The following is a 21,659-nucleotide window of genomic DNA, read 5'->3' on the forward strand; positions in this document are numbered from 1 at the left end:
GACTCACTCTTCCGTTCCAGCAACCAGATTCCTCTCTCGGCCCAGATGTTGATTCTACTGACGGTGTTCTTCTTGATGGTGGCGTACCATGCTCGACTGGTCGAGGTCACCTCCAGGTTGGACTTCTTGTGGAAGCAGCAAGCCGAGAGGGAGCTGAACGACATGCAAGAAACGCGACACACCAATACGCAACTCTTGAAGAACATTCTTCCGGATCACGTCGCCAAGCACTTCTTGAGCAACGATCGCAACAGCGAGGAGCTGTACTCCCAGTCGAGGGACGAAGTGGGAGTGTTGTTCGCGAGCATCCCCAACTTCACGGAGTTCTACTCCGAAGATATTAACAAGGGGTTGGAGTGCATACGACTCTTGAACGAGATCATTGGTGAGGAAACGTCGAAGTTTGGAGCTTGTCGGAGCTGTGACGAGTTGTTTCAGCTGATTTTGACGAACTCCTGGACGAGGAGCGCTTCAGCACCATCGAGAAGATCAAGACGGTGAGCGCCACGGCGACTTACATGGCGGCGTCGGGTCTGAACCCGACGCACAAGGACTGCTTGAACACCGACAGTCCGGAGCACTTGTGCGCTCTGATCGACTTCGCCATAGCCATGCGGCAAAAACTGGAAGACATCAACAAAGACTCGTTCAACAACTTCGGACTGAGAGTCGGCGTGTCTTGCGGAAGCTTGGTGTGCGGAGTGATCGGGGCCAGGAAGCCGGTCTTCGACATCTGGGGCAACACCGTCAACGAGGCCTCGAGGATGGACTCCACCGGAGTTATCGGACAGATCCAGGTGCCAAAATACACAGCTCAGGTGAGAGGTGTAGGTGGGGTCTGGAGATTTTCTAACGTGGGGGGCAGCTCCTAGGAGTTCGAGGCTACGAGGTGAAGAAGCGCGGGTTGATCGAGGTGAAGGGCAAGGGCCAGATGGAGACGTACTTCGTGATGGGGCGGCACCAAGGGCGGCCGCCCAGCTTCCAGCGCCAACCAAGCCACTACAGCACCCTGGCGGCGGTGGTGTACGCCATGGCCCAGACCAGGAGGAAGCACACGGGACACACACGTAAGTACTCTGTCGTAACGAAGGACCAAACGCTCACTTCGGAGTAGCGGGGAGCTCGATGTTGGGGCGCGCCAGGACGCAGCAGAAGATCGACGTCGGCAAGAAAATCATCAATTACAGCTCGATGCGGATTCCGCACCGGGCCCCGGCGTACCCCATTCGGCGCAACACCACCAGGGCAAACCAGAGGAACATGCACGCGCGGTCGCAGCCCAACATGCGCCAGCTGGGCTCCGCCGGCCACTTGGAGAACATGAAGGCGTACAAGTCCATGGACAAGGAGATCACCGTGAACAACATCAGCAAGATGATGGTGTCGCAATCCGCCCCGCACACGCCAGTCTCCGCCCCCAACCATACCGAGGGCCCCGTCTTCAAGTCGGTGCCGCGGCTGCTATCCGAGCCGACGGTGGGGGGCCGCTCCAAGTCCTCCTCGCCCGCGACCAAGACGAGCAAACTCGAACGCAACTCGCCTCACATGCTGGACAAGAGGGCCGACAGCGAGATGAGCGACAGCTTCAAGGTGCGCTCGTTGGGCCCGAGCGTGCCGGTGCACTCCCCCAAGCACACCGCCCGCAAAGACATGAAGTTCTTCCTGAAGAGTCCGCTGATCAAGCGCGACACGAAAATCCAGCTGGAGAGGGCCACCTCCAAGGAGAAGCCCGAAAGGATCAACTCTCTGGACGGCACTCATGTTTAATAATCTATGTGTCGGTGTTTTCCGTGTGATAAGAGGTTCTCGGCGACATTTGGATCTAGTCATTTCTCGTTTGTTTCAGACTGTTTTGGGACCAATTTGTTTCTTTTTAAGCCTAAGTTAAGGATGGATGCAACAAGGACGTGTCATTATTTTTATGTTGTAAATAAATGTTGATGTACGTGAACGGCTTTTTCTCGCACCCTTAACAAGACCCCGCGATAAAGCGATTTTGTTTATGGCGAGTGCGTGCTCACCGATGTGAAACCTCTGTACACTTCCGGTTATGGATCGACGTTAAATCTCATCCAGACGCGTGAAAACATCGCTCACACTTTACGCTCTTTGCCGACCTGACGCTAATAAAATGGACACGGCAGGAAAGCCTTATCCAAAGAAATTCATATTACGGTATTGTTCGTTCGTTTTAAAACTAAGGGCGCTGCATAAAGCCACCTCCTCTGCGTGGTCCTTAATTTTTATTTTGTCGCAAAAATAACACGCACCACAAATTCAAAATGGTTGTGAATAAATATGTACAGTGCATTTTTTTTAACTGTTGCCATAGGGAATTGCATGGTGAAACTTATACCCCCTGTTAACTTTTGTTCTGATGAAAATATTCAAACCATTTTTGGAACAAAGTTGGAAGACTTTTTAAACTATCGGACAATTCAATATCCTAAATTGTCGAAAAAGTTGTGAAAAAAATATTTGTACCACGCCGGAATAATAGTACGTCGAGCGGCCGCCAGAATAGCGTCCTTATCGGCTCAACCAGCAACTGCCTATCCCCACTTTTGATTTTTGTCAGTTTCATTTAAAAAATAAATAGCGAGATCTTCTCGTGGCTATGATTAAATTTCTTTTTTGTTCGACACTGTCAGAATTTGAGAATTTTCTCCTGTGTGAACGGATTTTGATGAATTTGACAACTTGTCAAAACGAAACGTCAAGCTAATTTTAAAGATTTTCAGCCATCTGAAGCCTTTGGGGGGGGCTCGTCGAACAAAAAAACGTTGTATTCAACTCGTTCTTGTGTAATTTGCGCTTTTTTGGCACTCGTGGACCTTTAAAACTCTCGTTTCACTCGAGTTTTAAAGGTCCACGAGTGCCAAAAAAAGCCCAAATTACACACGAACTCGTTAAATAAATAACTATTATAAAAAAACAAAACGTAATAACGTTAACGCACAAATAATTCAACAAATTAACAGAAATTATCAAAAGAATTGTTCAAAATGTTTTTCTTCGACTATTTTGTAAATGTCGCACTGTAATGGAATTTGGTCAGATGCTGGTTGAGCCCGGTTGAGCCGATAGGGACGCTATTCTGGCGACCGCTCGACGTACTATTATTCCGGCGCACTTTAAAATATTTTTTTCACAACTTTTTCGACAGTTTAGGATATTGAATTGTAATCTATCCGATAGTTTAAAAAATCTTCCAACTTTGTTGCAAAAATGGTTTGAATATTTTCATCAGAACAAAAGTTAACAGGGGGTATAAGTTTTACCATGCAATTCCCTATGGCAACAGTTAAAAAAAATGCACTGTATAGCAACTATGTATACGAAAATTTATGTGGCGACTGTGTGGGTTGGATAAGGTAGCGTTGGAATTTCATATAAGATATTTATCTGACTGGCTTATCACCCATACCGCCCGGGTTCGATTCCCGGTTATATCATCAGGTTTTTTCAAAATCACTACCATCTTTCGGAGGAGATGTAAAGCTGTCGGTCCCGGCTACTACTTAGTGGTGGTCATGGACCTAACACTACCTCCATGGTAGTGGTCGTTAGGTCATGTTAGAGGCGCTTGCGCGACCTGAAAACTTCTAGCACTTGGCCTTAGCCAGAAGGTATATTACACTAATTTAATTTAATTTAATCTGACTCTGAAGGCCTGACTAATAAAGGGGAGCGGCATTGTGTAGTTGTTTTCTCAAAGTGTTACGATAAATCTGAATTTGAACGCTCCCTACAGATCAGGGATTGAATATTCGTTCGGAGTTTCTACCTGATTTGACAAGAATTTTCAATGAGACAAAAATAACATCACTTATGGTAAAATATTTTATTTTTTATTTTTTTTTTTGTATGTACGCCATTTTTGGGACACCTGTATATATGTATTGTATGTAATCAGTAAGTCCATTTACCTACCATAAACAAGGGTAAAATATTTTTAAGGTAAAATTACAATGAAACGATCGGTATGTACCTACCACCATCTTCATCTGGTGTCTCTTCAGTGAACTATTGAATATTATCGTTTTATTAGTCAGGCCTTCAGAGTCAGCTAAATAATTTGATTTTTTTATACCATTGCAAATTGACTTGACTATTTCCTTCGAAAAATTTAAGCCAATCAAAAAACTGTAATATTTTATTTTTAGCCAATAGCGATCGAATTACAGCAATAATTTTTACTTAGTGCAATTACCATATACAGTGTGGAATAAAATTATTTACATCTAGTTACCTTTGCATTACCCTTGTAAAAATACGAAATGCCGCTCTACAAAAAAAAGAATGCCTAACCTCAAAATATACAGGTGTCTCAAAAATGGCGCCCAATCTCTTGAGGGGTTAAACTATTTGAAGAGTTGAGTTCAATTTCGTTGTGAATTTTTTTTCCTTTGACTATTTTCTAAGTTATACACATTTTAAAATAAGCAAATTTGGCAACATCGGTTGGTATGCACAGTCAACTAAACCAATTCTCCTTTAAGGTCAATGTTGCCACTTTTATTTTAGCGTATTTTGGTAGGTCATTACTCTAAAAAGAATTACTTCGGTGTTGTTCCACTACCTAAAGGGGTCTTGGAAAAAGTAACATTGTAAAGTAATTTATAATTCAGCTGTAAAATTTGGTAATAAAGAAGATACATCTCTTTGAAATTACCATATTTAAGAGCAAGTTATACAAAATCTGTTGGTCCGATCAAATTTTGTATTGAGATTTACCTTCCCAGACTTCTATTCTTTAAGACCCTTAGGAGATTGGGCGCCATTTTTGAGACAGCCTGTATATCCAAATTCCAAATGTGATTTATTGAGAAGCTAACGAAAGTACGAAAGCAAGTCACAGCTAGTGTTAAAAGTGGCCACCAACGTTTGTTAATTCAATTTAGTAAATTGTCGATTCGATTGATGACGTTTATTGACAGGCTAATAGTTCGGCACTTCAAAAAAAAAAAGTAGAGCGGTGCAGGAATATTTACATGTGCAAAAATTCCAAAGGTAGGTAAATCATTTTATTCCACACTGTATAATACAGCGTGTTATTGAAATGCATTAAGAAAATTTAAACGGTGATAGAACTCATCAAAACAAATTACTTTTCTATTTACCATTTTTTCAAAACTCAAATTTATGTTCGAATTTATTTTCACCGTATTCCGTGTCATCGAGTCGTTTATGGATGGCACGGTGGAAGAACAACGGCTTCGTACGAAAAAGGTTAACGCAAAAAAAGTAAATACGGCAAAAACCCAAGCGGATAAGTCTTGCAAAAACTTACTGACACAATTTAGTCACGTCCTTCACCTGCATGCGGCCGTGTTTACAATTTATTAGAAACTGAATTTCCCGTAATTATCGTTAAAAATGGTGAAGTACACTAATCCGGGGTTAACAGACATGGTGCTCATCTACTGGGAAGCTTTATCAAATGCTGATGCAACCAGGCGTTTGTATGTAGGTACATGAAGAGATTTCTCGGTCGCCAAGTCCACGTACCTTTGTGAATGCTGTCCAGCATTTAAGGGATCCTGTCCTGTCCTGTTGACGAAGAACCGAAGGTTAGTTGCCGACGACTTGCATCAGGAATTGACGTTTCCAGTTTTACATTTTGGAGAACGCTGCCCGAACAGGGATTACATCCGTATCATCTTCAACACGTTCAACACTTAAAATCAGAAGATCTACCACGTCGAATTGCATTTTGTCAATGGCTTCTTCAATTGGTCGTAATTGACCAGTTTTATCGCCAGCTCGTTCACCGGACTTAAACCCTTGTGACTTTTTTTTATGGGACCATTTAAAACAGATTGTGTATCAGACTCCAGTTGACACCGAGACAATTCGATAAACTTCTGACATGTTGATGAGAACTCAAGCTTCTGTGGCTCGAAGGGCACACAAGAACGTACATCGATTACGGAGGGCGTCATTTCGAACATTTAATTTAAAGGTTAGTGCCCTTGTTCAAGTGTGATGCGTAACTTCAATGTCACTCTCACTTACTACGAATAAAGAATTGGTTTTTGCTTGACTATCTAAGTTTTTATCTTCTTTCGCTTTTAATGTAGGCACGGAGACATTGGCGGGTACTAGAATTTACGATCAAACTAATTAAAATTTGGTAAATAGAAAAGTAATTTACTGTTACATTTTTTTAAAAAATGCAAGTTTTCTCCATGATTTGATCATCGTACGCACGACGTTTTCCGCCAAAAATAATAATAACCCGAATTGAGAGGGGCGAAACTATAAAAGACAGGAGAGAGTGCGGGGACTCGGGGAGGGGGCTTTTTGTCTTTGGTCTTTGGTCAGGGAGGTCAGATCGGTGCGGGACTGTGAAAGGGGCTGAAACGGCGAGAAAAGGGCGTGGAGACGTCCAGGGTCCGAAGAGGTTGAGGCTGGAGGAAGAATCCAGGAAGTCCAAACACAGACGCCGAGGAGCGGATTTGCGGATCCCCGACGGAAGGTTCGTGAAGAACCAAACGCCGGAGTGCGGAGTCAAATTCCACGCCCGGATTTCGTCGTCCACCGTGGGCCCGAGGAAGTCCCCGAGGAACGTCCAGGTCTCCAGAGACGTCGACCGCCCCGTCACGATCAAGGCCAGAGTGATAGAAAAATTTTTTAGTTTTCGCGAAGCCAGCGCGTCTTTCCAGGCAGAACGGTTTTTTTGTTCGGGTTGGTTATCGGTCTGCTGGTGACCTCGCCTGCAAACGGCCGGTCAAGCCGATAACAGTTTTTTTTTGTAAGAGTTCTTGTTTATTTTATTTCATTATCTTTTGTGTCCTCGTCCGCCGCGCGACTTCCTTTTCTATTTTGAATTTAGCTTTTTTTTTGGGAAACGAGGTGAGGCCCGAGGGAACGGTTCCGCCGATTGTGGGCGGCGTAGAAGAATAGCGTCGAGGACGATATCGGGCTTCACTTTCGGCTCTCCCCCTTTTTTTTAATTTAGTTTTTGAATTCAAATTACTTTTCGAGTTTTCCTTTTTTTTTCACTCGCGGCGACAACCCTTCATATTTGTTCATAATCATTGAGTGTGAGAAACGTTTTTATTATCAAATAATCAGATTGTTACGTGTGCAGAACGGGGTTTTCGTTTAAACCACTCGGAGTTTTCTTTCTTCCGATTATCACCACCCACCCCCACATTTAGGTTGTACTCTCGAACAGTCTCCAATGCATCTCGACCCGAAATCTGTTAAATCGTTATTTTGGGAAAATTTCACCATCAGGGAAAATAAATAACGTAACATTATATTCGAGGTAGAATGGAACAAAGCCCTCGAAACTCAATGCGAAAACTTTCACTCCAAAAGGGTGTGATTCTTATTTAAAACACACGCATCCAAAGTTCTTTGTTGGGCAAGTTTAATGCAGGGCCTAATAATTCTTACCATTAAAAATCCCGTCATTCCTTTTCCTTACTTTACAGGCTTGTCATATGGAAGTTGCCTAACCATTTTAAAGAAGAAATTAAAGTTCCACCCTTACAAATTTTCCCAGATCCAATCCCTGCATCCCGCAGACTTTCAGCTCGAAAATAATAACGCATAAAACATGTTTCTATTTCTCAGGAGGGGCATGCGGGCACGGCCTGTCGCTTTTACGAATATCGAAACAGTGGGCCATTTAATTAAGTATGGCTAATTACTTTTTATACTGTTTTTGGTCGTTTTGTACGTATCGTGTTTTAAAACTACCAACCCGTAACATAACCTAATTTTTTTGACATTCACAACTTGAAGCGGGTGCCAACACTCAACACTGACGCACAAAAAATTTTCATACTTTGGGAATATTTTGCTATCATTTGCTGCCAAGAGCTTCAGTCCTTGTTGTTCACGCTGTATTAAAATTATCACGAAAAATTATTTTAAATATGAACACCACGACCTGCTGTATTAGAACCATAAAGAAATATATCCATTAAAAAATTTTCTCGGTACAAAGGGGTTAAAAATGCTCGAGCATCTGCCATCACTGCATCAAGTTTCACTATTTCCTGAATCACTGCTACTGAAAAAAGAACAGTAATTTCATTAATAAAAAAAACTATATTTACGTATATAGGGTACTCGCCTCCATGAACCCGAGCTTTGCATTCAAAGTGCCAAATGTAAATTTAACTTCTGCTTCACTCTGTAGTTTTATTATATATGGCACTTGGAACGTGCTACTGGTGCTCTCAATGGACTCGAATTTTATTAAAAGATAGTTGCGACTCATCGGGTCTTCGGGGCCGTCCAAGTACTCAATTATAATAATTATTCTTATTGTCGGGAATTTGGATACGCTTCCCGCGCTGGACCGTAAATTTCATTTTGGTTGCGTCGTGTAGACACCATTGCGATACCTGTCCATTCCATCTTATTTTTCTTATTTGATATATTTCTACAAAGAATATTGTTAGCGTTTTGCGGTCGACCCTGCTTTGCTTACTTAACCACGAAATCTACAACGAAACTTTTTGAATAACCTATCTCCTGATACAGCCATGACAAAAAATGACTTTTAAAACGTCAGATTTTTTTAATTTTCGCGTTTGATCTTTGAACATGAATGCTGACGAAAATGTATCACTAACACCGCCGCAAATTAGGCAAATTGCACAAAAGACGTTAGAAAATATACTGCCGGAGAAGTCCAAAGTAAATTTAATAAACTTATTTTTTCTCTAACTCCGTGATTATTTTATTTTGTAAGATGGGCCGAATTGAAATCGATTTATAAAATACTAATCTAATATCCTACCAAATTTCACTTAAAAATTCCTACTAAAAAGCTCGTTAACATACCCTAAACTTTTTAGCATGTACTGTCGCGAGCAATAAATTTTGGTCGTCAATGTCATTTCAAAATTTGGTTAGATTGTCACAAATTTAAAAAATTTCCCTGCCTGATTATGCCCACGTCAACAAAGTGTCGAAAAATTGAGAAAAAAATGACAATTAATATCATACAACATGATGATAGGTTATGATATTTACGACTGTTTTACAATGGAGTTGTATAGCAACTATAGTCTGTCAAAATTCTAAATTTCCACCAACACTGCATTCTACGCCCTCTACAATTCTACGTTAGAAATACAACCGGCAACACTGTTTGGTGAAAAATGCGTCATCTTGTATTGGATGATTCAAAATGATTGTGGATAGAGTTGACATTTGTGTGACATTTCATAAGCGGTCATTTGATTTTTTTAACCATTGCACATTGATTTGACAATTTTCAAAATTGCGCGACTATGAACTGTCAAAGAAATGTCAACTCTATCCTACCCACACAGTTGCCACATAAATTTGCGTACATAGTTGCCATCCTGATCCGCAATCATTTTGAATCACCCAATATTTGTGAAGTGATTATCATTCTCTGTGTCGGTCAATTTCCGTTTTTGAATTGAGGTTATGGTAAAAGAAAATTTATATTTCGTGAAACATCAATAACAAACGATAAAACTCAATCTTCAACATGGTGTAAAACATGGTTAAACGAAGTCATTCTCAGAATCCGAATCAGACTACATTTTTTGTCGGAAATGATAAATAATAATTTGAATTTGTCAATTTGCCGCGTCAAGGTAAATTGCCAAATTAGGAAATTCAAAATTACTAAACTGAAACAGGGTTATAACAATTCAAACCAAGAGAGTCTCGATTATTTAGAAGGTCATGAAAAAGAAACCAAGTTCTGATAAGAACCCAAAGATTAATACCAGATTCAGAAACAATGACTATTTGCACTCTGCTAATTTGCTTTATGATTGTTTATTATTTCAATTGTGGCTGACGTGTGAATTGGTTTCAATTTAAATTTTATTACCGTGTGTTTACCCGTGTCATGTGCAAGCCGCTAGCATATAAAAAGGAAGGCGAGGACTGCACGTCAGCCCATCGAAAAAAATGAGTGAATTCGAGTGTTTCACGACGCAAGACTGTGACGCTGCCGCCAGAAAATGTCTGAACGCGGACAACGTACAGACCGTAGGTTTCACAGTTGTGCGTCTTCCAGATGAAAATTTTTTGGTTAAAATCACAGTCAATCACGATTGCGAAGAGAAAACTTTAAATTTCTTCGCGAAATGCACACCGAACGAGCCGAAAATCAATCGGATTCTCTTCGACGACTTCAAGAAGACGATTCCGAGGTTTGATCCGAAAATCACGCCCAGGCTGTTTTACGGAAGGTCGGATTTTTTGCTTTTTGAAGATTTGACATTGCAAGGTTTCAAGAACTATAATACGGAATCTGGTTTCTTCAGTTTGGAGCACGTTCGCGTCGTGTTGGGAGTTTTGGCGAAGTTTCACGCCGGAAGTTTTGCTTACGAAGAAATCAAGACCAAGCAATTGGGACAAATCTACACATTGGACCAAGAACACAAAGTGATACATTCTATTGTTGATGTGAAGAAAAACGAAGTCACCGATTTGATTTCTTCTTTGTTGGAAGACAAGAATGAAGACGATTTGTTCAAAGTTGTAGCAGATCTAAATGAGAGGCAATTGTCGAAGAAATTTAGAAGAACGCTTTGTCATGGGAACCTGATTCGAGAAAATATCATGTTCAAATGTGATCAAAAAGTTCCGAGCGAGTCCAGATTAATTAATTTTAGGTCCAAGCAATATTCCCCACCGATGTGCGACGTCCTTCAAGTCATTTTCTTGAACACGAATGAAGATTTTCGTCAACATTACTTCCATTCTCTTCTTGCTCATTACCACGAGTGCTTAAAAGATGAATTGGAAAAATATTGTTTAGATATTGATCACATCTTATCGGTTGAAGATTTGCAATTGGGAGTTCACAATTTTCTGCCACTGGTGAAAATACAAGCAGCTCTTCATCAGCAAAATTGCCAAAAAAGCATGGCTTTGCGTGAACTGAAAGAAATTCTGAATTGTCCCTTGCTATCCAAAGAAGATTGTTTCACAATCATTCAGAATAAATTCCAAACAACAAATTACGAATTTTTGTCTTTCAATGTGACTCCTCTGGATGAAGTCAACGGTTTTCTGGGCAACTATCACAAATTACAGATCAAGATTCGCCGTCAGAAGGAAGAAATCATCAATTGCTTCATAAAATGCATGCCGAAAGGAACCGCTTCTAAAGAAGTAGTCCAAGACGGCAGCAGCTTTATGAAAGAGTCCTTCTTATACGAAACTCTGGTCCAGAAATTTCGCGAAGAAGGAATCGACACTATCGACGAGTGCTTGCCGGCTTGCTACTTCCAAAGACAGGAAGATCTGATGGTTTTCGAAGACATGTCGTTGCTAAACTATCGCAGCTTGTCAGCTTTGAAGCCGTTCGATTTGGAGATGCTTTCAATGATCGTCAGAAAACTAGCAAAGTTTCACGGTAGCGCTTTCGTCTATGAAGAGAGAGTGTCGGAGAGATTGGCCCGGCCGTATCGACTGAACGAAGAATACGGAAGATACTTCAAAGAATCGATTATTCTCGAATCTGACACTCACTCAGGAGCCAGACTGATGGCAACCGGAGTCAAAGGAGTTTTCGACGCTACCAGTTTGTACCCCGAATTGCAAACCAAGACCAACGAAGAGAATTTGAAGAAACACCGATCCAAATTGACAGAACTGTTTTACTCCGTGATCACCGCATCCGACCGCTTCAGAAACATTCTTACCCATGGGGACTTGTGGTCCAGCAATATTCTGGTACAACTGGACGGAGACAAACCACTAGACTGTCGCTTCATCGACTTCCAACTGCTGAGGTACTGTCCTCCAAGTCACGACCTACTATCGCTCCTTCACCTGACCACAGACCGTACGACCAGACTGCAGCACGAAGAGACCATCAAACACATCTACTACGACGAACTCTCCCAAGTGCTAAAATTCCACAACTGCGACATCTCCAAAATCTACCCTTACGACGAATTCGTTGGCGCGATTGACTACATGCGCCCCGAGATGGTGCTGCAAGCTGCGATATACTGCATATTTAGCATGTGCACCCCCGAAGAAATCGCGGCGCTCCTCACTGACGAAGAAACCTGCAACCGCATCTTCTTCGAGGACCGCATGGACTTGATCACCCGCATGTGCCAAAAGTCCCACATTTACAAGACACGACTCGGCGAGCGCATCTTGGACGTGTACGAGTATTGTAATTCAATGTCTTAAATAAATACTGACCTGAGTCTTGTGTCTTGTATCTCTGATCGCCTTGATCATGTGTAGACCCATCTAGACCCTGCAGTGGGCGTGGTGGGAGCGAGTAGTAGCAGTCTAAGCAGTGGTTCTCCTGGAAGAGAGTCGTCAACAAGGGAAAAATTATCTTGGAGGGATTTACCGCTGCGAGCTTGTCGAATCTGGCAAAGAGTACGTTTAAGATCCTGACGAGCTCTTGGGGGCTGCACTGGCTGGCCAAAGCTACTCCGGTGGTTAGATTTGCGTCAAAACCCTCGAAATACGCTTACCTGTCCTGTGAATCCCTTGATGCCTGCGAACAGTACTCGTAGTACTCCATGCTGACGTTCTCGTAGCGATGGATGTAGATCTTGTGGAACTGGTGCGGCTGGAAGACTTCCCCGCGCTCCTCTCTCTCGATGTCTCTCATCATCTCTTTGGCAACGAAATCCGGCAACACTCCAAGAGAGTCAGTACCGTCTGGTACCAAATTTTGCGAGACACACCTAATAGGAGAAGTTTCTCTTGTTTGTGGTTCTCGCTTTGGGTCCTGTATTGTGATACTGATACTAATGTTCAAGTGTGACCAAAAGGTTCCAATTTAGTCCAGATTGATCAATTTTACGGCGAAACAATATTTCCAATCGATTTGAAACGTCCTTCAAGTAATTTTCTCCAGCACGAATGAAGATTTTCGTTAACATTGCTTCTATTCTCCCCTTGGTCACTACCACGACTGGTTAAAAGAAGAATTGGAAAAATATTGTTTAGATGTCGATAAAATCTTATCGATTGAAAATTTGTAATGGGGAGTTCACAATTTTCTCCCACTGGTGAAACAACTACATGCAGCTCTTCATCAGCAAAATTCCCAAATGGCTTTGCGTGAATTCAAAAAATAAGTTCCAAACAAGTAATTACGAATTTTTGTCTTTCAAAATGTTTCTTCTAAATGAAGTCAACGGTTTTCTGGGCAACTATCACAACTTATAGATCAAGATTCGCTTCATAAAATGCATGACGAAAGGAACCGCTTTCAAAGAAATACTCCAAGACAGTGGCAGCTTCTTCAAAGATATATTGGTGTACAAAAATCTAGTACATACCTCAAATTCCGCGAAGAAAAAATCGACACTTTCGAAGATCGTTTGCCACCTTACTATTTCCCAAGTGTCAAAGATCTAATTCGAAAACATGTCTCTCTATACCGCACCTTGTCACTTTTGAAACACTTCAATTTTAAGATTGGCACAAAAATTGGGCTTGATTGGACAAAGAATATGGAAGACATTTTGAAAAATCGATTATTTTATAAGACCAATTGAGAGAATTTAATCAATGTTCTAATACTGTTCAACACTGACAAACCAATTGACTGAATTGATCTATACAGGGTTATTCACCATAGAGTTCCCACGAAAATTTAATGTTATGCAACACAACATACTAAAAGTTCAAAGTAGTTTCATTTAAAAGTCAAAATGACATTTTGTTCCCTATGTAAGGTTATACAAAGAAATACTGAATGAAATCAACGTTAGACAAAAACGTAGGCCTATTTGGATATCTTTGAGACCAAACATGTGCAGGTTAAACAGCATTTTTACGAGACTCACCAAAAATGTTTTTTCATCGTTTGAATATATGATAAAATCGTGTAAAACGTACGAATTTTTTTGTTATGTCAGACTATAATAGTAGTTTATTTAACGAGTTTGTGTGTAATTTGGGCTTTTTTTGGCATGAGTGGGCCAGTTTAAAACTCGAGTGAAACGAGTCCACGAGTGCCAAAAAAAAGCCCAAATTACACAAGAACAAGAAACAAGTTGAATACAACGTTTTTTTGTTCGACGAGCCCCCCCCAAAGGCTCCAAATCTTTGAAAATCTTTACAATTAGCTTGACGTTTCGTTTTGACAGGTTGTCAAGTTTATCAAAATCTGTTCACACAGGAGAAAATTCTCAAATTCTGACAGTGTCGAACAAAAATAGTTATTTACACGGCATGTTTTTGATCTCGACTAACGTCTCGATCAAAAATCCCATGCCTAATACGGAAAAAAATTACATTTCCTAACTTATTGCACAAATAGCTATTTTCGATCCGCAATTTTTTTTAAGGTACTAGATCAACACACTACGTATAGAGGTACCGCCATTCCATTCCTCGCGAGAGTGGATTGTAAGATAAAGATATCAAATGCAAATTTCATAAGTGAAATAAGGAAGACAATAGTTTTGGGGATTTTTTTAATGAAATAATGGCATTACTACAATGTCAAAAATTTGTTGGGTTATGTCGCCCATTATTAATCAAAAATTTTTAACTGAAATGTTTTACTGGTTGCAGATATTTTTTTTAATTAAAATTTACAAAACCACTAATAAAACCCAAACAAGTTACCAAATTTTTAATCGTTTAAAAATACAATATCAAAATATATTTTGAACTGCTCTTCTCATTCCCATACTTTTACTGTCACATTTTGACCACAATTAATATTTCTCAGAAGATTCGTAAAAGGGTAGTTTTGGTTAAAGGGAGTTTCGGGATTAGGGTTTAGTTAGGGAACAAATTCAGTTGCAAGATGATCTACAGCAACTAAAATCAAGGAAAACAGTTTAGGTATTGAAACAGTACATAATTATTGTTAATAAAATATTTATTCGTTTCCCACCTCCACCCGGCGGCACGGCAATTTTGCCGGAGTACATACCCTATTACGGATAATACTATCAAGTAATAGTGCAGTGCTTATCAACATAATTACCGGCGTCTCGCCTCTGCATTTTGACTTTTTTGTGTTTTATAAAATATATTAATAATGTAACTATTATAATAAAAAAAGTTATAGGTATAGGTAGCTGTTTAAACTATCAGTGGACACAAAAATACCTATATTAAATATACCTATGTTCATAGGTTACAGTAACAGATGAGGGAAAACTTCAGGTTTCAATCGCTGCAAATCTTCAGCTCAAAAGAAATTATCTTTACTAAAACGTTTCTGCAAATGAAAATAATATTAAGTATCCTGTAGCCACTTACCTATATCACCTAACATAAGAAAAACTAAATCTTTACTTTATTATGTAGATACTTACACAGCAGATTTGTAGTGAGTCTCAATTTTTTTAGCCACTGTTCCCTCCGTACTCTGTTTTTGACTCCTAATATTAAATACTCGTAGCTTGTTACTGTATATAAGTATATGTAACGGGTGTCTTACCGTTTCGAACATAAAACAATTTAAATCCATTTCTTCTAGAACTTGAACAGCCGCTAACACAACACTTGTTACTGACCATGTTAAAGTATTAAAATTAACGCAAGTAACTGAACCAAGTTAAAAGATGTAACGAGAATAAAGAAATAAATGACAATACTTAAACACAAACGAAAACTGTAACGAAATAATAAGTTAGATGAATCGTGAACGAGGATTATTAAATACGCAGCAGAATAATGACACTAGTTTTTGTCAAATTACGTTGTGCGACAAGGACAGACATAAAAAATCACTGATGGCGGTACCTCTATACGTAGTGTGTTGATCTAGTTACCTTAATTTTTTTGTAAAAACAGCGACATCTCTTGGAAATATGAAGTAAAGTTACTCCAATTTTTGTAGCCACTCTGTATTTATCCACAACCATTTTGAATCACCCAATACAAACGAATTCATAAATGGATCAAATAAACGAAACGTAAATAGATGCTTTTTTATAGAATGCAAGGACACAAAGTTTATGCAGAAAACATAATCTGGCACCAGTGCAGCAGGTTTAGAGAGATTATCTAAATTAATTTACAACTTGTATCCATTTTTAGAGCGAACGGAGTTTAGTGTAGAATAAACTGCGTATCCTAAATCCAAAACTAAACCCCGTTCACGTTGTTTTGGCATAATGGGAGGCCATGATTTTTTTTAACGTTGGACACACTATTTGATTTCCGTCACAATATCAAAATGAACATAACATGTTGCGGAATTTTCTTCTTTGTCTGAGTATCCTTTTATTGCAAACTAGTAAAACTGACCACAATGCACTAGACATTTACGCTATTTATAATCTCAAACTTATAAAAACATAACCAAATTCAATAGACGGCTATTATGGGGCGTATTCTGTAATTTTTAAAGGGGTGTTAAAATTTTAGCGTCTTTTAAAATTTCAACCCCTGATTGGTCATTGCTATGACAACTTAATTTAACGGCCTTTAAAATTTAGCGGAGCAGTTACAGAATACACCCCAAATTTACTGCCAAATTAAATGCAAAATTTCCAAGGCCTCAAAACAACGTGAATGTTTTTGAGTTGCGAGACGACTTATTAATTCAGTTAACTAAAAATCTGGGAGATGAAAAAATCTTTTCGCTTACCTGTCCGCTTATTTACTTAGAACTGCAAAACTTATCAACTTATCAAGCACAATTCCATGCGACTGAATAATGCTGTTGTGACCTCCAAGAGTGACCATATGCTATAGATAAATTCCCTCATATCGAAAGCTTTAGATAATTTGTACTTTTAATTAAATTCTATATTGGTAAATGAAATCAGACCAACAACCAGTAGTGGAGAATCCAAACATGGCTACGGTAAGAACCACAAATTTCAGTTTCCTTGTCACTGTCTTCCATTTCTAGGACACGCAACAGGACTCGTTGGAGTACTTCGACTGCAATGACTGCATGAGCGCTACGCGTGTCTACAAAGGGGTGAGCTTGAACCGGTGGACGAATAAATTTTGTTCCAAGCACTTGGAAGGGGTCTACCTCAGGTACTCCCACGAGCAGAGAAGAGTCGCTCTGGTTCTGATCATCCTGGGAGACATTTTATTCCAGGTGGGAGATCAAGTAAGTCTTGATGTATTGCCAACTCTAGTGTTGCAGATTCCACTTATGGTGAAGTCGTTGTACCCAACTCCCTCCGATATGAACGGTTGGCTCTCCTTAGGAATAGGTGTTTTCTGTATGTTGGTAAATCTGGTAGTTATCATCATCTGCTGTTGCGGCTTGAAAAACAGGAATCTGAGTTACGCCGCCTTGTGCTCTTGGTTCATCTTGGTGACCCACGGCGCAGTCGACGCCTTCGAAGTCTTACCAGAAGACTTGGTTTGGTACTCGGTGTGGCAAAGCCTCACCACCGTTTTTGTCCCGTACACCATCTTTCCCCTCTCTTTGTTATGGTCTTTGTCGGCGGGATTCGCTTCTTTGGTCATCCACCTCAGCCTAACTTACTTGAGAATCCAACCAACAGTAAACCCGAATCTCTGCGATGCTTCCGTCCTCACTGTTGTACTTCCAGGACGCGAGCACCACCTCCGACACGTCTCTATTCCTCTCGGACGCCATCTTCTTCTTCACTGTCAACGTCGCCGGAGTCTACATTAAATTCTTGACGGATAAGAGCCAGCGGAAGTTGTTCTTGGAGACTCTGCGCTTCTTGGACAACCGCTGCAAGACCCAGAAAGAAAACAGCAAGCAGGAACAACTGATCTTCTCGATTCTTCCGGATTTTGTGGCCAAAGAAATGATCTACGACATTGAGACTGAAGAGCGTCGCGGCTCCACCATACCCCACCAGTTCCACAAGATCTACATCCACAAATACAACAACGTCAGCATCTTGTTTGCGGACATCAAGGGGTTTACGCAATGGGCGAGCAAGTGCAGCGCTCAAGAGTTGGTCAAGAACTTGAACAACCTCTTCGCCAGGTTCGACAAGCTGGCTACAGTACGTAAATGTCAGTCGAAACTGTCAAATGTCGAAAAGTTGGCAACAACTGTCAAGTTGTTGATTAGTTGGTTCGATTTTGACAGTTTTTGTATATACTGAGTGGCCCATGATGTTTCCAATTGTAGGCGAATCACTGCTTGAGGATTAAGTTGCTGGGGGACTGTTACTACTGCGTGTCAGGGTTGCCAACCCCGCGTACAGACCACGCCAACTGCGCCGTAGAAATGGGTTTGAATATGATTCGAGTGATCAAAGAGACGAAACGCAAGACCCAAGTGAATCTAGACATGAGAATCGGGATCCACTCGGGGTCGGTCCTGTGCGGAGTGTTGGGCTTGAGAAAATGGCAGTTTGACATTTGGTCACATGACGTGAGAATCGCCAATCGGATGGAGTCCAGCGGCGTGGCAGGGTACAGACCTCAACACAATTTTTTCTTAATCTTAGTTGATTTTTAGTCGAGTCCACATTTCGGAAGCCACCTACCGATGCCTCAGCAAGCAATACGCGGTGGAACCGGGACGCGGCGACCAACGAGACGCCTTCCTGCGTAAACTCCACGTTCAGACATACCTGGTGAAGGAAGAGGAACCACTGTACATGAATTGCTTGGAAGATGAGCAACAGGAACCGATTTCGACGCCGCCCCCGAAGAAACACTCAATCACTCTGGGCTGGATTCCGGAAATACCGTTCAAGAACGTAAGAAAAGAAGAGTACCCGTGAATGTAGTTAACGTGGGGGACAGTTGCAGAGAAGCTTCTCCGAGACCTTAAACGACGAGGGCGTCGTCTGCATGACCAAAACTAAAGGAAAATACGAAGTTTCGAGGACCGAATCGGCCATTGCCAGCCCCAGGTGTGTGGACAACATCGACGAGGAGATGGAACAGCACTTGCAGCAGCAAAACTGGTTCTTAAACTTGCTCACGCTGAAATTCTTGGACGAGGATATGGAGGAGCAGGTATGTACGGTCCCTCGAGCCGGATCACTAACTCTTTCTTCAGTATCGCAAGAAAATCGACATGTACGGGTCCAACATGGTGTGCTGCTTCATCTTGTGGCTCTTGGCGTCGGCTTGTCACCTAACCGTCGTGACACTGTACGTCTCCGCTCCACCTACATCACCAACTTACCCTTCTGGTTGCAGGTGTCAAGCATCGATAATCATTCTGGCAGTTACTACGCTCGTCTTGGCTTTAGTAACACTCTTCGTCGTGGGGGAAAAGTGTAAGAGTTTTCCCACTTGCATCCAGAGGTTTTCCAGAGATTGGAGGAAGAGCAGGAGGCGCAGGACAGCTGGCGTAGCTGGCGTGGTGATAATAATGGCACTTGCTAGTATTTCAGGGTTTGTTGTGCAAGAAATGGACAAGAAGGAAGTTCAAGAGTGTGTCGAGAGTGACCACCCCGAGTATGTTCTTTTTGCTTGGATAATATTTCTGGCAGCACTGGCCACAGCTCTGAGAATGAATTATCTGGTCAAGGTGCTTTTGACACTTCTGCTGCTGACTGTGTACGCAGTTCTTGTAAATGTCGTGTACAAGGACAGGTTTTTTCCGCCCTACAACGAAACAAATTGCAGTGACTCCACCGATTACGCAGATGAGTACGTGCGAGGTGTCAACTCCGCGAGAGTCTCTTTTTTCTTTGCAGTGTCGGCTTGACCGTCCAACTTGCCGTGGTTTTGATCGCGTTTTTCCTCATCATTAGCTACCACGCAAGACTCGTGGAGGTGACCTCGCGTTTGTACTTCTTGTGGATGCAGAAAGCCGAACTCGAGCTGAAGAGCATGCAAGCGACCAGACACACCAACATGCAACTCCTGATCAACGTTCTTCCTGAGCACGTCGCGAGACACTTCCTGAGCCGCGACTACAAGAACGAGGTAAAAACTGCCGTCGATCTGACTCATTTCTGCACTGTCTCGCAGGAGCTGTTCTCCCAGTCCCGCGACTCCGTCGGCGTCCTCTTCGCCACCATCCCCAACTTCTCCAAGTTCTACACTGAAGACAAGGGCATCGAGTGTCTCAGACTCCTCAACGAGATAATCGGTGAGTAGCCCTGCACCTCGCTCCGACTCCACCTGCCTGTTGCAGCGGACTTCGACGACCTCCTCGACGACGAGCGTTTCGTCTCGATCGAGAAGATCAAGATGGTGAGCCCCACCGCGACCTACATGGCCGTCTCGGGGCTCAACCCCACGAAACCCGACCCTCTGACCCGCGACTCCCCCGTCCACCTCTGCAGCCTCATCGATTTCGCCATGGCCTTGCGGGAGCGCCTCGACGAGATCAACAAGGACTCGTTCAACCACTTCGACCTGCGAGTGGGGGTGGCCTTCGGGAACTTGGTGTGCGGCGTGATCGGGGCCAAGAAACCGATTTTTGACGTTTGGGGGGACACCGTCAACGAGGCCTCGAGGATGGACTCGACCGGCCTCACGGGGCAGATCCAGGTCCCCAAAGAGACAGCTCAGGTTGGTTTTCGATAAATAATAAAATGTAAATCAGTCGTTTGTCTTCAGGTGTTGGTGCGTCACGGCTACGAGGTCCGGCTGAGGGGGCTGGTCAAGGTGAAAGGCAAGGGTCTGATGGAGACTTACTTCGTGCTGGGGAAGAAGCTGAAGAAGGTGCGCAGCTGTCAGCGCAACTTCAGCAACTACAAGAGCTTGGGAGCCATGGTGTACGCCATCGCGCAGAACCGCAAAAAATTTATAAGTCACAGTTACAAGGTTTAGTTGCTTAACTGTTTACTACGCTAGTGTGAAATACAAGAAATGCTAACAGAACAATATTTAACGTTAAGCGGATTCTTTGGTGATGACCTCGAGATATTCCAAGCGGCGGAATCTCTTGATGTCATCGTCGTTGCGAATTTTCGTCTCCGGAACCTTTCTCAATCTCACGATATCATCCTTCTCCAGTCCCAGCTCCTTGCAACCGATCTCCAAGACGTCGTTGTAGGTCAGTTTAGTCTCGTCGAGTTCCGTCTCGATGAATTCTTTGTCAGGGTCGTCCGCTACTCTCAGTCTCAGGATGTAAGGTCCTAATTACAAACTAATTAGACGATTTAAGTCGACCGGTTGCGAATTTTACTTCGTCCTTGACTTTTCCTGACGACCACGGCCACCTTCGGTGTGAACCGGTCGAAGCCCTTCAAGATCAGCGACTCGAAGTGGATCCCGGTGACGCTCACTATCACCACCACAATAAAGTAGCCTAACAAAGTAATCAATATATTTATGTAATTAAGAAAACTTTGGGACTTAACTGAAATAGAAGTACTCGTGGGCGTTGATTTTCTCCGTTTGAGAAGCGACACTGAACCGGACAAAGAACGAAAAAGCGGTGATCCACAGGAGAGTAACCAGAGCACAAAACAAAAAATCTACAATCAACCCGAATTTGCGTTGCTTCTTCTTTTTGTCTGTTTTGGGGGAGGTGCGAGTGATCTCAGTGCTGTGGAAGGAGTTAGTTTCGTTTGTGCGCAAATTGGAAAACTTACCGCCCCTCGATCTCTTCGATGGTCACGATGTGGTCATATTTGGACTCTTCTGGTGCAGATTTGCCCGTCGAAAGTCTTTTGTGGACAATTCGAGAGATAAATTGTTTGAGTTTCTCCATTTCGCACGCTACCAATGTGTTATTTGCAAATTTTCAAAACAAACTTCACTATGGTGACCGTGTTGTCAGACACGGTTGCTAGGCTACCAAACGCGCCAAATTCAAATATATTATAATAAAA

At 42.1% G+C, this 21,659-nt stretch overlaps 4 protein-coding genes and 1 long non-coding RNA gene across 7 annotated transcripts in view; 3 read left to right on the top strand and 2 right to left on the bottom strand.

The window, feature by feature from the left end:
• The window catches only part of LOC138130419 (adenylyl cyclase 78C-like), a 57,258-nt gene extending 55,307 nt beyond the window's left edge, over positions 1-1,951 (top strand). For all 3 annotated transcript variants that reach the window (XM_069046886.1, XM_069046885.1, XM_069046887.1), the window contains 4 exons: positions 21-385; positions 439-818; positions 866-1,067; positions 1,115-1,951. In XM_069046886.1, the coding sequence (XP_068902987.1) occupies positions 21-385; positions 439-818; positions 866-1,067; positions 1,115-1,767 (1,600 nt within the window). In that variant the 3' untranslated portion in view covers positions 1,768-1,951. The remainder of the gene's footprint in view (positions 1-20; positions 386-438; positions 819-865; positions 1,068-1,114) is intronic.
• A 7,933-nt stretch (positions 1,952-9,884) lies between these two features.
• LOC138130365 (uncharacterized) lies at positions 9,885-12,182 on the top strand. Its single transcript, XM_069046809.1, has one exon. It carries the CDS (start codon positions 9,919-9,921, stop codon positions 12,163-12,165), a length of 2,247 nt encoding a protein of 748 aa, XP_068902910.1. The 5' UTR covers positions 9,885-9,918; the 3' UTR covers positions 12,166-12,182.
• A 194-nt stretch (positions 12,183-12,376) lies between these two features.
• On the bottom strand, positions 12,377-16,682 carry LOC138130370 (uncharacterized). The gene is made up of 3 exons (XR_011159584.1): positions 16,556-16,682; positions 12,462-12,907; positions 12,377-12,414 (listed from the first exon to the last, which is right to left on the bottom strand). It is a non-coding gene; the product is annotated as an uncharacterized lncRNA (long non-coding RNA).
• LOC138130366 (adenylate cyclase type 8-like) lies at positions 16,597-20,652 on the top strand. Its single transcript, XM_069046810.1, has 13 exons — positions 16,597-16,774; positions 16,823-17,020; positions 17,069-17,434; positions 17,484-17,912; positions 18,041-18,327; positions 18,374-18,617; positions 18,664-18,879; positions 18,923-19,017; positions 19,066-19,521; positions 19,569-19,800; positions 19,846-19,966; positions 20,012-20,391; positions 20,440-20,652. Exons 1-13 carry the CDS (start codon positions 16,727-16,729, stop codon positions 20,650-20,652), a joined length of 3,285 nt encoding a protein of 1,094 aa, XP_068902911.1. The 5' UTR covers positions 16,597-16,726.
• LOC138130368 (uncharacterized) lies at positions 20,648-21,603 on the bottom strand. The gene is made up of 4 exons (XM_069046814.1): positions 21,420-21,603; positions 21,186-21,373; positions 21,011-21,133; positions 20,648-20,960 (listed from the first exon to the last, which is right to left on the bottom strand). Exons 1-4 carry the CDS (start codon positions 21,536-21,538, stop codon positions 20,716-20,718), a joined length of 675 nt encoding a protein of 224 aa, XP_068902915.1. The 5' UTR covers positions 21,539-21,603; the 3' UTR covers positions 20,648-20,715.
• Positions 21,604-21,659: the final 56 nt, after the last annotated feature.

Source organism: Tenebrio molitor, chromosome 5 (genome assembly GCF_963966145.1).
Source record: "Tenebrio molitor chromosome 5, icTenMoli1.1, whole genome shotgun sequence".
Taxonomy (NCBI): domain Eukaryota; kingdom Metazoa; phylum Arthropoda; class Insecta; order Coleoptera; family Tenebrionidae; genus Tenebrio; species Tenebrio molitor.

Excerpts from the sequence above, each read along its gene's own strand:
- LOC138130365 (XM_069046809.1), top strand. The coding sequence starts at position 9,919 with ATGAGTGAATTCGAGTGTTTCACGACGCAAGACTGTGACGCTGCCGCC.
- LOC138130368 (XM_069046814.1), bottom strand. The coding sequence starts at position 21,538 with ATGGAGAAACTCAAACAATTTATCTCTCGAATTGTCCACAAAAGACTT. Across the intron at positions 21,134-21,185 it reads CCACGAGTACTTCTATTTCA|GCTACTTTATTGTGGTGGTG; the intron begins GTTAAGTCCCAA and ends TTACTTTGTTAG. Across the intron at positions 20,961-21,010 it reads CAGGAAAAGTCAAGGACGAA|GACCTTACATCCTGAGACTG; the intron begins GTAAAATTCGCA and ends GTTTGTAATTAG.
- LOC138130366 (XM_069046810.1), top strand. The coding sequence starts at position 16,727 with ATGAAATCAGACCAACAACCAGTAGTGGAGAATCCAAACATGGCTACG. Across the intron at positions 18,328-18,373 it reads GAGTCCAGCGGCGTGGCAGG|TCGAGTCCACATTTCGGAAG; the intron begins GTACAGACCTCA and ends GTTGATTTTTAG. Across the intron at positions 19,018-19,065 it reads CACCTAACCGTCGTGACACT|GTGTCAAGCATCGATAATCA; the intron begins GTACGTCTCCGC and ends TTCTGGTTGCAG.